The sequence below is a fragment of the Polyodon spathula genome, unplaced genomic scaffold (assembly GCF_017654505.1).
Source record: "Polyodon spathula isolate WHYD16114869_AA unplaced genomic scaffold, ASM1765450v1 scaffolds_764, whole genome shotgun sequence".
NCBI lineage: Eukaryota > Metazoa > Chordata > Actinopteri > Acipenseriformes > Polyodontidae > Polyodon > Polyodon spathula.
Window position 1 is genome coordinate 386,915 of NW_024472252.1, and position 12,898 is coordinate 399,812.

Sequence of the window (12,898 nt, forward strand, 5' to 3'; positions counted from 1 at the left end):
TTTAGGTTTAAATTAAAAACAGTAAATCATAAATATGAATACAGTTTATATTCGCAGAAGGTGCCACTGTGTCTGTAAATTGTTTTCAGACGGTACCTGCTTTTCTCGATCTCTATCCAAACGGTGTCGAAAAACCGTCACTTCGAAATTTAAAAACGTACCCCTCGCGTGCTTTCTTTGGCGGGGAAGTTTACTCATTTAAAGGCTACATATTTTTTTTATTTCAGTGAAAATAAGATAAGCAGATGGATTTAAAAACCCTGCCGGTAACTAGAAGTCTAATACTGCCACCTGCCCTGCATTTTCAGAACTACATAAATAATTAACATTTTGAAAAAAACTGATAGTAGTTAGTAAAAGTACACTGTTGATTTTTGTATTTATTTCAAACAAAACATTCATTTCCACGTACATAATTATTACAGTACAGTAGTACAATGCTGGTACAGTATATCAAAGTAATATAAAGGATAACACACAAATAATAATAATAATAATAATAATAATAATAATAATAATAACCGAACTAATACAGCAGTAGGTCTTTGTTTAAACGTTTAGAAAAAAACAAAACAAAAATGTTTAAGTAAATGTTCTTTTTTTATCTTTTTTTTCTTTTCTTTTCTTTTAAGTGGGCTGAAATTTCATTTAAAAAATACTTTAAATCATTTTTATTTAAATATACCAGTGGATCAATCGCGTGCGTTCACTGTTCTTCGAAAGGCAATGACAAAACTCTGTTGTGGTAGTCTGAGGACGGATCAGTTTCCATGGCATTATAGATTCCTTATAGCCAACGTTAACGTCTTGGTTTAACGTCTCATCCAAAAGACATTACCTCAGTGGACACAACATCTTTGCATATTATCTGTAACAGAATTACTGCAGGCTTGTCAGTCCAGTAAACTGAGTGCGCATCTTGCATCAGGTAAAACAGCGATCTGTGTGCTGTGCATACCAGAGAACACAGAAACTGTGCTCCAGGTAGATACCTAAATAAATATTATAATGTGATAATTATAGGCAAAGGGTGCCTTTTGTCTCCTCCCTGAGGAACACAGAGAAGTACAGCAGTAGGACAGGTTAACTTCATCGCCTCTTTCACATGAGGGGAATAGGTGCATTGCCTGGGGTGGGCAGGTAGCTGTCTAAGTCTGTGAAGGTGGTCGAGTAGGTGCCTATGATGTGCAGGTCGCTCAGGCTGCTGTGGTCCTCGAACCTTGGCATCTGTTCACCTGACCCGCCCTCCATCAGGCAGCCACCCCAGTGAGAAGGGCCAGAAGAGGGAGAGGTTGCTATGAGGATCAGGGGATCCAGAGCCAGACTGTCATCTTCTAAATCTTCCCACAGGTGTCCTGTAAGGATGACACAGAGTGTCAGCTCAATGTAGAAGAGGCTAGACCTCTAGTGAGGTGCATTTAAAATGTTGAAATATACTGGACTGTGTTCTTAACATACACCTTCTTCATTATTCATCATTTCAGCGATATTTAAAATGTACTCTTGTCATAGCGAACGGAAGACAGAATGCACTGCCCAGTAGCGTTGACAAGAGCACATCTTAAATTTATTTTAAGTTTTTCTCAGCTTGTACTAATCAGACAGAGGCTGTGTGGTGCGTCTCATTAAAAGCACATCATGCAAGACCTCATAAGCTGCCTCTGACCTCCTGGCAGTGCTTACCCTGCAGCTCAAAGTCGGTGAGGCTGGGGTTCAGAGTGTCGATGTCATTGCTGAGGTCCCCCTCCATCAGTAGATCCTGCATGCTCCGGGATGTGCAGTGCTCTGCCTGCAGGCCAGCTCTGTGGATGGGAGGGTGGGAGCTCAGGGTGCCTGCCTGGGGGGGCTCGTTGGGAGGGATCCCCGAGGGGGGCTGCTGGCGTTTGCTGGGAGAGAAGTGGGGGAAGCCTTGGGGTGCGGGAGGAAGGAACAGAGGCTGGTGGCTGAGGGCCCCCGTTGGGACCTGTAACGGGTGCCTATGCACCTGGCTGGACATGGCGCACTGTGCCGAGGTGAAAGAGGGGGCCATTGCGTAGCTGGGGTGTCCCTGAATAAGCAGGGTGCTGGGGTGAGAGGCTGGGAGGGGAGACAGCATGGAGGAGACCTTGTACTTTACAGGTTTGTCCCCGAGCAGGCGGTCTAGTTCCTCTGCAAAAGTAAGAGAAATACTTTAAGCATTGACGTTACCCAGCAAGTGACATTAATTCCACTATATATATATATAGCTGGTGATCACACAATATATTTGTGTATCCTTCCCATACTCTGTCTTTCCCCTCTTACCTGGCCTGGCCATGCTCTTGCGCACAGTGACTGGGTCTTTGCGTCTCCACTTGTGCAGCTCCTCCTGCATCTTCTCCACCTTGGCGGGGTTCAGGGCCCACAGACAGCCCTTGCGCGAGGAGCTGCCACTCTTGTTCTCCACCTTCTCGAAGCACTTGTTCAGAGACAGGTTATGACGGACCGAGTTCTTCCAACCATCAGGCGCTGTCTGCGGAGGGGAGGGGTGCTGACGTGAGGTACAGTGCTTCCTCGTGTGTTTTACCAACAGTTCTCTAATTACTGTTAAACCATGTTGACAGTAAATTGTCTATCTTACTGTATAAGTGTCCCTCAATAATTGACTGGTTTCAAAACTATTTTTGATGTATTTCTTTATGAAATCAGTTACTGTATGGTTTTTATTTCAAAATAGCAAACAACTATTAGTTTAAAAAAAAATAAAAAAACAGCTCTATTAATGGACAATGGCATGTGTTTTAGTGCTAAATTTTTTACAATTATTATTATATTATTATTATTATTATTATTATTATTATTGCAACTGCAGGAGAGACACATACGACATTTCACGGACCAAATTGAGTGTAAGGCATACAAGGTTCATTCTCATTAAATTTTAAACCCCCCCCCCCCCATCTTTATTAGATTTCTTTCTGAGAGCAACGCCTTACCTCCAGGTATAAATTCTTTTCTCCTCTGCGAGGGTATTTTGGACAGAAGCCACATTATTTTCTATATATATTTAAGTGTATTTTATTTAATGAATGCTGACATTTATATAGATTTTTAAAAAGGTGCAATAAATTGAGTGATGCAGTTAGATAAAAGAAATGAACGCATATTACTTGAAGCTAAATGCTGTCTTCCATCTCCAGTTAATCTGCCTGATTATATAAATACAGCTGAAATAGCTCTGAACACACATGTGCTCTGCAGTAGTTAAACTACAGTGATCTTTAACATGAGAAGATAGACTAGGAAGCCCTTTGCCAACCCATGGCATCAATAATGATATGCAAATTGAGCGATCATATAAATAACTTTCAATCAAAAATACTTGGCTCTGAGCTGGGTTGAGTGAGATAAATACGAAACCCTTGCTGTAGCAAGCTTCTGTTTCAGTAGAGATTAAAAACACATAGCTTGGAGGTTTGGTTTTGCTATGATCGTAGACATTAAATAAAAACAGATTACTTTTCAAGAAATCCCAACTGCATTTCTCTTTAATAATGCTGATAATTAACTGTCAAATAGTCTTAAAGCATTAACATCAGCCATTAATTAACTCAGATTTTTTTAGGAGAAAAATTCAATGGAAAGAGCTTTAAAATGTGTAAACAGGTCATGAATAATAGTGCTTAAGCGGTTTGGTTCTATAAAATCAACATTTTCATAATCTACAAAAAAAATAGGACTTAAATAAAGGCTGGAGTAAACGCTCTGAAAATATAGCATTTTGTTATTTCGTTCTTTTAAAAAATACAAAATAAATTGATAAAGCACGCAGGTACGTGGCCTACTGAAACGATAGGCCTGCTGTACCAATAGACTGGCCTGGCAGAAGACCAGAGGGTACAGTCGCAATCACGCTGAATGCAGGTAATGAGCAAGCTGTTAGCTGTCGTGACGTTTACCACACCCACACACAGTAGGGCTGCTAGAAGAGACCTGCTTTAAAATTCTTTTTTGTCGAGCTGAAGAAGGAACGCTATTGACAAAAATATTTTTTTGCATATACTTCTACCCGACCTCAGCCTGGGACCTAGGAGTCCCGCGAGGTTCCAGCATGGTTTCCGACGGCAACATATGGCACGGGTTCAGATTGAACTTGAACAGCTTGGCAATGCCTTGCTTAAATTTCTCTGTGGTATGCCACATTAAAGGGTTTGCTGGGCAGGTTCTGTGTTGCATAAGGAGTTTTCAAAAGTGTTTTTATTACCTTGAAATAAGGGAAATGTTCGGTCATGAAGTTGTATATCTCGCTGACAGGCAGGCTCCCCGTCTTGCTGTTCCTCAGAGCCATGAAGATCAGAATGCTGCAGAGAATTGGAAACCCAGCGCAGATATTATATTGATTTAATATTCGTTTCCCTCCAGTCTCTGGGATAAAGTCTCGTTTGCAGAACTGTAACACTATAGCATTTATTCACGTGGAGTAATGCTGACGTGCGGACGAAGGAAGGAGGCTCCAACATGTTTTATGATTATGAATTACGCAGTGCTGCGATTAAAAGATAGCATTGATTTATCCAGGTGATCTCGGCTCTGTCAGTCCCGCCCCCAGGCAAAAAAAGAACCAGGAATCCAGCTGGCTTCTCTAGTACATGTTTTCATCTATCTTGTCAATGTAGGCCTAATTCATACGAACCAACCCATTTTCACATGCATGCTTGGCCCGCGCAACTGGAGGGGAAGCTGAAAAGGTATATGGCTTTGCCATGCTTTCCACCCCAAAGTCATCACAAGCCGCGAGTATTCTTCTGTACCATACTAGACAGTGTGAGCTGTTCTGCAGTGGAGCCCTGTTTGTGATGCAGTGTGTGCTGCTGGCAGGGTACCTGTAGGAGTAGATGGGTTTAGGGTAGAGTGATTGCTGGGTGTCCCTGGGTGCCTGGGGAGCTATCCGCTGGTAGGGGTAGTGAGGGCTGCCAGAGAGACCCAGAGGATAGATACTGTCTGTGGAGAACTGAGACACACAGACGAGAGAGGAAGAAACACACAGTGGAGTTATACAGGGCCACCTAATCCCAGGTACAAGGTGACCCAAGCATTTTACATGTATTTATTCAGTGTGTGTTTATCAGAATACAAAACAAAAATACACAAAAAAGACATCTGCTATAAAGTAGTTTTTTAATTGAATTTCTGTAAACCCAAAAAACAGCGCTCCATTTATAACTTCTGAATTCATTTGTCCATAACTCAGATCATAAAGAGACACATGGTTCGGATAATTTAAAAGATAGTTCCAATGTGAAACAGCATCAGCTATTTAATTGAGTGTTTACCTGTTGAAGTCGAGGGACGGTGCTGTAGGAGTGTTGAACCTGGGACTGGTAACGCTGAGATTTCAAGCCTGTCTCTTGTGGCACGGCTAGTATTTCTGTCTGGTATTTGGATTCTGCAATCTGAAAAGGGATTTGATATATATAATATATATCAATGGCACCTCTCTTTTCGTCTATACTGTATGTACACTGTCCATACATCCATCACAAATAGTGGCAATGTAACCCAATTCACCTGCAAGTATGCCTGAATGCAATGGATGCCGTAATGCTTGGTAAAGTCCAAGTGCATTCACTTATAAACTCAGTAGGCTACTTTGTAATGCTGCAGTGATAGAATATTCACAATTGAAAGATGTCATCTTCAATGCAATGCTGTCAATGGAAACCTTGGGGGTCAATAATAAGCACATAATGCAATAGATATAGGCATCAGTGCTAGGAGCTTTTGTTGACACAGTTACAGTCGGAGAATCTTGTTTCAATGCAAAATGTCTCACTGGCTTGAAATCCACCCTGTTCTTAAATGTATCTAGAATTATAAATCCCCACCCTTACTCTGCTGCTCTGCAGGCATTGTCCCACGCTGTACGGGGTCACGTTGGCCCATGTAGTTGACGTTGCATGCTCCAGGGGGCTCTGTGACACTGCGTCTGGCTTTCCGTGGTGCTCCAGACCCCCGAAGCAGTTGAAGGAGCACAGGCACTGCAGGGGGGAGCAGGGGTCCCGCTGAGGAGACCCCCCTTCTCCAGGGTACTCCTCCGTGCTGAACCGCCAGCAGTACGGGTGAAAATGACTCTGATCCGCGGTGACGAACGTCTGTCCCGGGAGCCCATCATTGCTGTGCCGCCGGAACTTCTCTGCATGGCAGCTCTTGGGACTGTAGAGGGCGCTCTCGTTACCTCGGAATGAATGAGCTCCTTCTGCAACTCCCGACCCATCCTGCAGGAGGAGAAGAGAAACATCCCACGTGAGCAACAGCAGAGCCTGGCTTTTGCGTTTGGTTAATGCCTAGAGATGTCCTGGAGATGGAGGATGGGAATTACAAATGGCACACTGGCAAATGGCTTGGTAGCGTCAGTAAACTGCTGAGCGGTCACAGATCTAGAAACTCTCATTAATAAAATTCAGCTGAGAAAATCTGTAGGTCAGCTTATTGTGGGTGCACAGAGAGGCTAAGGAAAGCAGCCCTGTCCTACAGTCACGTCCCGCTGCACACTAAAATACACTCGGGTTGTGTCCGTTTACTGCTTTCTGTGCCCTGTATCATAATCTTGTTGATAGTCCAGTTTGTACACATTCCCGCTTGCCACTTTGTCACCCTGTGAGCTAAATGAGAACGTTATTTTCAGTATATAAATATTTAAACTATGAAACAGCTTTGCTAGCAAAACTGTTTTTTTGAGAGATGCTGGTATTAACATTTACAGCAGCTGATCCTTTCTAGCATGGGCTCATAAGGTAAGAGACTTGCTCAATAACTGTACAGATCACTGAACCTCTGTAGACATCAACCACGTCCAGGGACTGGAAGCAGTACAAACAAATACAGCAGTGAATCTATTATGATCAGGAATGAGACTAATACTAATGGGTTTAATACATTTCTTAAAAGGCTTGAAGAGGTATGTGTTTGAGCAGGTTTAAGAGTTATTGTGCAACAGTATTTAGGTAAAAATATCGCCACAATGTTAATTTCAACCGGTATGTGATTTATTACATTAGAAAACCCTTTGTGGATTACACTGGTAAAATGCCCTTAGTTGTTCTGTCATCTAAACCTGCTGACTTGTTCATTAACATTCCTGTGTAGCTGCACCTTGGATAGTAGGAAATCAAACACATGATAAGCATGGCAAGCAATAGCGTAAAAACAACAACAGGAGATCACATAGAACACACATTAGAGGCTATTAAAGGATACAGTAAACATTGGGAGCGTTTACATAACACGTGCATTAGACAATGGCCTCTCCTTTTGTGACTGCACCAGCAAAGGGGGCTGTGCAGTTGTGCCATACTGTGATTTGCAAGGGCCAAGCAGAGCACCAGCAATTCAAACCGCAGCTGCAGTTCCTGCAGGTTCATAAGCAGCAAGGTGCCGCTCTGTGCGTTTTACCTGTGTCTGTGTTGCCTGTAAGTGGGGAGACTCTGGAGTCCCGTGAGTCGGCATCGTTGAGTTGGGCGGTCCCTGCAGAGAAGGGGTCCCGAGGGAGGCAGAGGAAAAGGTCCTGCTCTGATTCGCTGAGGTCATCGCCAGGAGCTTGTCACAGCCTAGACCTGGAGGAACATCCCATGCGATTATTCTTCATGTGTTGATATTAAGCGTTGGTTGTATGAAGGCACTTTTATAAAACGGCTTTCTTATCTTAGTGGGTTTTTAAGGTAAAAATTAATTAAAATTCCTGATTTTGTATTGTGTGTACTGTTATTTAAATCTGTTACTTAAATGGTCTGACACACTATACAAATGCATTGTGGTTTGTTCTTTTTTTCTGTCATGTACTGCACAGTGCTTTGCGAAACTCGTATAAAAAGCGCTAAATGTAGTTTGTTTTTTGGTCAGTCAATTCAGTGCTGCTCAATGGCCCTCCTTATCCACTCAAACTGCAGTCATACTCTAGGAGGACACAGCATTAATTGAAATGCTAAATACAGGGCAGGCTTATCAATGGAAAAGATAATGTACACTGCTCTCCAACCACTACAGAAACATCTCAATACAGTCCTTGTAGGAATGTGTGGCATATTGGACTGGATGCCTTTGTACTGTAGAAGCAGAAAATAATGCTTTTGCCACAGCTGTATTTTGACGGCTGAATCTAGCCCCGGGTGTTACCAGGTTGGAAATGTGGTGTAGTTGAGAAAGTTGGCTCCCCGAATGCAAGTGACCCATGCTAGTATGGGATGCTCTTCTCTCTGGGACCCAGTGTGCTGGCGGCTGTCTGTTCAGCCACGCAGACTCATCGGGACAGTCTGCACAGTCAGCCCGAAACTAACCCAGCAAGCTCATTAAGATCTCCAGCAAACCGCTACAAGTACGTCATACGAAACAAAAAAAAAAAAAGAACCTTTTATTTGACCGATTACACAATCTGGATATTGTATTATTTTCTGAGCGACGGAGAACAACACATCCACAATGCTTTGCCAGACAAGCATGAAGCCTCAAGTGACACACACATACTGTAGGCACCTCCTGCTGTCTGAGGAAGCTGAGAGGGGCTTTTTGTCGGCCCTGCTTGACTGGAAACCCTCCTGGCTTTCGTCCTTATACTACAGTGAGGACACTGCTCTCAACGTCCCGTCCAGTCTCGATTTCACAGAGGGAGGGGGAGGGGGTCGCTGGGTCAGCACTGACAACGCGTGCACAGCCTGTCAAGCGCTGTGGAGCCTGTCAAGCATCGGGTTGGGTGAAACGTTTACATCACCTCTGAATTGGTGCAAGACGGATTGTTTGACTTGGAGGGCTGCGATAGTGTTTCAGGAAAGCTCACATGAACACCTTTCACTATTTCTGTAGCCTTTAGTGATTTTTATACTAAATCTTATACTAATATACTAATATCTCTTTTTTTTCTAAACTTGTAAATCAATTTCTATTTAATCCAGGGCTAAAGGACTGGCCTGTTTGAATTGTCGGTTTTAGGGGAAGCGATTGCTGAAAGAGAGTGTAAATTAATTCACTCAGATTTATTCCGTACGAAAAAAAGATTTGTGTGGGGTCTTGATGGGAAAGAATTGAAGAGACCAAGCTAAATACCGTTCTGCAACTAACAAATGCTTTACCATACTCTCTGCGCTCTACAATGCTTTACCATGCTTTCACCCTGCTTAATTACCCTTTGCTGTGCTTTCACTGTGGGAAACTTGTACTGTATAAGGGTATAGCTTACAATAATGAAGCTGATGCTTTGTAACCCATATTTCAGATTGCGAAGCAGGGCAGGAGCAGCTGAGCATTGCTGACCGGCAGGTAAGGAGTCTCCTGAGAGTGCTGAAGCAGGAGTGAGCTCATTAGGAGAGGCTCAGGGTGTAATGTTTCACTCCCAGCTCTGTTTTCTCTTTCAGATGGATATACTTACTCCAGCCTGCTTCCTAGCATGTTTATTCTGTCATACCTAAGAGACTAACCTGCCTTTGCTGGAGCTGACTGGCACTGCTAATGGACCGTGTCATTCTTCCTTCCAAATTCAGCCAAACTGTGATCAGTACATCAAGCTTTTATCTGTCTCCTTTATTGTTCTCCCCTCTACAGCCTTCTTAGGGACATCAGGCAGGGAGAGAAACTGTTAAGACAGCTGTACGTATTAGAATTCCACTGCAAAATGCTGAACCTCACCAATTTAGTATCAAGCTTTTTCTTCTGCATGACAAGCAGGAAAGCTCTCCTTGTGCTTAGTAGCAGAAGTAAAGACAAACACTTAATCTCTCTCTCTGCAATATTCAGTTGCAATCCTGCTAAGATTTTACCTTGGCCCCACTGCTGCCACACAGATTATTTCCCTCCCTGTACAGCCTAACAAAGTTCTGAAGGCACTCAGGTCTCTTTTGCCAAGGATGTGCAGCTGTGATTTATGAGGGCCTGGTGCAGTTTCTTCCTGAAATGAGAGTGTGATTTATGAGTGGTGGCTGGGTGTGTTTCAGGCCCCAGGACTGTGGGAGAGCAGTGGAGTCTAGGCTGGGCATGATCAAGCATGGCTCTCCCTTTACCTCAGCGCTTAGCAGTCAAGTCTAATGAAGTAATGTTAAAGATGAGACCACGCTGGTTTATTTAAAGACTGTGGGCTAGATGTACTAAACTGTTGCGTCAAATCGTTGCAAACCAGTTAGAAGTGTAACAAACGCAACGCTGTTAGCATCATTTTAACAAATGATTTGCAAATTTGAGCTTTAGCTTTAGATCAATATGTAGTTCTGGGCGTTCCTGCAGAAATTCGCAAAAACAGGGTGCTGGAGACTCAGTGCAAACAAGCGATCACTGATATTGCAATGAGATGTACTGAAGCTGCGGGCAGTCGCAACACTTACAATTGAATCAATTTGTTAATAACTTTTGAAAGCGTGTTTTAAACAGTCGCGATTGTTGCTGGCATTTCCCAGTCTGCATTTTCTAGTGCGTTGCCAGTTTTTTGAGATGAACGCCCAAGTACCTAATTTTTAAACTCAAGGTGTACTTACAAGCCTTGAAAACACATTTCTGCACACATGTGCCACTAACCCCTCCAGCTCATTCTGAGCATCTGTGTAGAACCACGATCTATTGTGTGTTAATTGTCTAGGCTACTAAATAGACCAAGTTAGCATAGCCTACCCAAAGCACATTAGTGTTATTCGAGCGCAATGATATACATTTAAAATACATCGTGAACTGTAAATGTATGTGTGTGCGATTTTACTGTATGTAGTATGCATTTAAACCCGTCACCTCCTTATGTCGGATCTGATCTGACAAACATGTCCGGTTTAGCAAGGGGCTACTGTATCATTATGAAAAGCTTTTTGGGGGTGATGGTTGACTGGCACTGCGCATTGGCAAATCTGTTGCTGTATTTCCAGACACTCAGATGGAAGCTGTCATTCTGGACACAGGGCAGGGGAAGATACTCCACATCCTGGGAGCTAGCTGTTGAACTTGGCTATCCCCTGCCCTATTTTTCAAGGTTTTCAATAAAGTGTGCAATTTGAGCTGTCTTTTTGAAATGTTACAAGAGAAGCAACTAGAGAAGCCAATTTAAATACTCTGGTCCACTTAAGTATTTTCCTCCTGGTTTTGTGCATGACAGTGTTGTTGCAGTGCAAGCAATTGTTAAAACAAGTTTAACTCCCCATTAATCATTTTGGATCAAGCGTGCAATACTTCTCTAAAGTGAGAGCTGGGTATTTACATTACTGTATCCACACTGGCTTAGTGTTTCTATAACACACTCCTCACATTGCACTGATTGCTTGACTGGTGTCCATCGCTGGAGATGCCAGAACGTTACAAAATGAAATGCAACAGCATTTACCAAAGAAAGGAAGCAAATCCATTTTAAATGGTCTAATGACCAGTAGCACGTTTCATTATGAGCCTTCTCCAGTACTGTGCCCCTTCACTTCAACAATGAGCACCAGTCTAAACACTCCGTTCTCAGCTCTGCCACCCTGCAGCTTAACAATGAGATAAAGCACTCCACTCTCAGCTCTCCAGTGCTGTCACCCTGCACCTTAACAATGAGATAAAGCACTCCACTCTCAGCTCTCCAGTGCTGCCACTCTGCACCTTAACAAAGAGATAAAGCACTCCACTCTCAGCTCTCCAGTGCTGTCACCCTGCACCTTAACAATGAGATAAAGCACTCCACTCTCAGCTCTCCAGTGCTGCCACCCTGCACCTTAACAAAGAGATAAAGCACTCCACTCTCAGCTCTCCAGCGCTTTCACTTTGCATCTTGATAATGAACATTAATACACTCCATTCTTAGAGTCCAGCCCTGTGATTACCTTCCACTCTCTGCTGTCACCAAATCCCTTCACAATGAGAGCAAAGCAAACTCCACTGTCAGGTCGTCCGCCTGCACCCTTAACAGCGAACAGCAAAGCATTGCATTCTCACCTCTGTAGCGCGGTTCCCCAGTCTCTTAGCTCCACGCTGTCCTGCACCCGGAGATGAGCTCTATTCGGAGGCAGAATGAGCAGTGACAATGAGAGTGTTAAATGAGTCTCCACTTGGTCATTTGCCAGTTCGCTGTAATAGAGACTGCTGGAGAGACCTGCTCAGACAGGTTTAAAAAGGATCGTTCAAGACAGCAGCAGCTGGGAGATCTTTTGCAAATAAAACTTTTTTTAAAACAGTTGGGGGCAACCCTTTCTCAGGTCCACCAGCATGCATTGGTGCATAGACCTGGTTCTCTGACCCAGTCAACCCAACCAATAAACAGAATACTGTCTCTGAAGACTTAGCATTTTGTCTATATGCGTTTATCTGCAGAGACTGGGAAGTGTCTGTCTGCCTGTTTTTGCATTCATAACTCATGCATGCCATTCTTTTCATTTAAGCATGCAAAAAGAATCTGCAGCTGTGGCCAAAAGTTCTGCATCCCCTAGAATCTTAGGATTGAGACATAATTAAAAATAAAAACTATATGAACATAATTTAGATCTTTTATTTCACATCGTGTAATCAAAGAAACCACAAAAGTCTACCAGAAACCATAACATTAGTACAGTACAGTACTTCATGTTAGATTTCGAAATGTCACATTTTTCTTTTTTTCCAGTTTTTCTCTAAGTATTTATTTGGAAAACTACAAAGCGGTGTGTAATTCAATAGGTTAATGTAACGTCATTCAGCAGGTTTCAGTCGACTTCATGAAGCAAAATGAGTTCCTTCTAAAGGGTCATTCCAAACTTTTGGCCACAGCTGTACATTCAAAGTTTACGCTGAGGATATGTGTAAATTAGATTGAACAACTGTTGTTAATTGTGAGTCTGGGCGCTGTAGCATTTAAGATCTTTTGCTCCAGAATGAGTCCACTTGAATTCATTCTGGTATGATTAAATTCAGAAACAGCGTGCTAGTGTAGTAAGGAAAGTTCCCTGCATGTGTGTTCGTGGATTCCCTT

The 12,898-nt window shown here is 43.0% G+C and overlaps 1 protein-coding gene across 1 annotated transcript; it reads right to left on the minus strand.

Moving 5' to 3' along the window:
- Positions 1–625: 625 nt before the first annotated feature.
- On the minus strand, positions 626–11,947 carry foxn1 (forkhead box N1). The gene is made up of 9 exons (XM_041241157.1): positions 11,890–11,947; positions 7,411–7,571; positions 5,850–6,233; positions 5,292–5,411; positions 4,842–4,969; positions 4,223–4,319; positions 2,284–2,491; positions 1,684–2,148; positions 626–1,355 (listed from the first exon to the last, which is right to left on the minus strand). Exons 2-9 carry the CDS (start codon positions 7,543–7,545, stop codon positions 1,102–1,104), a joined length of 1,791 nt encoding a protein of 596 aa, XP_041097091.1. The 5' UTR covers positions 7,546–7,571; positions 11,890–11,947; the 3' UTR covers positions 626–1,101.
- Between the last annotated feature and the right edge of the window lie 951 nt (positions 11,948–12,898).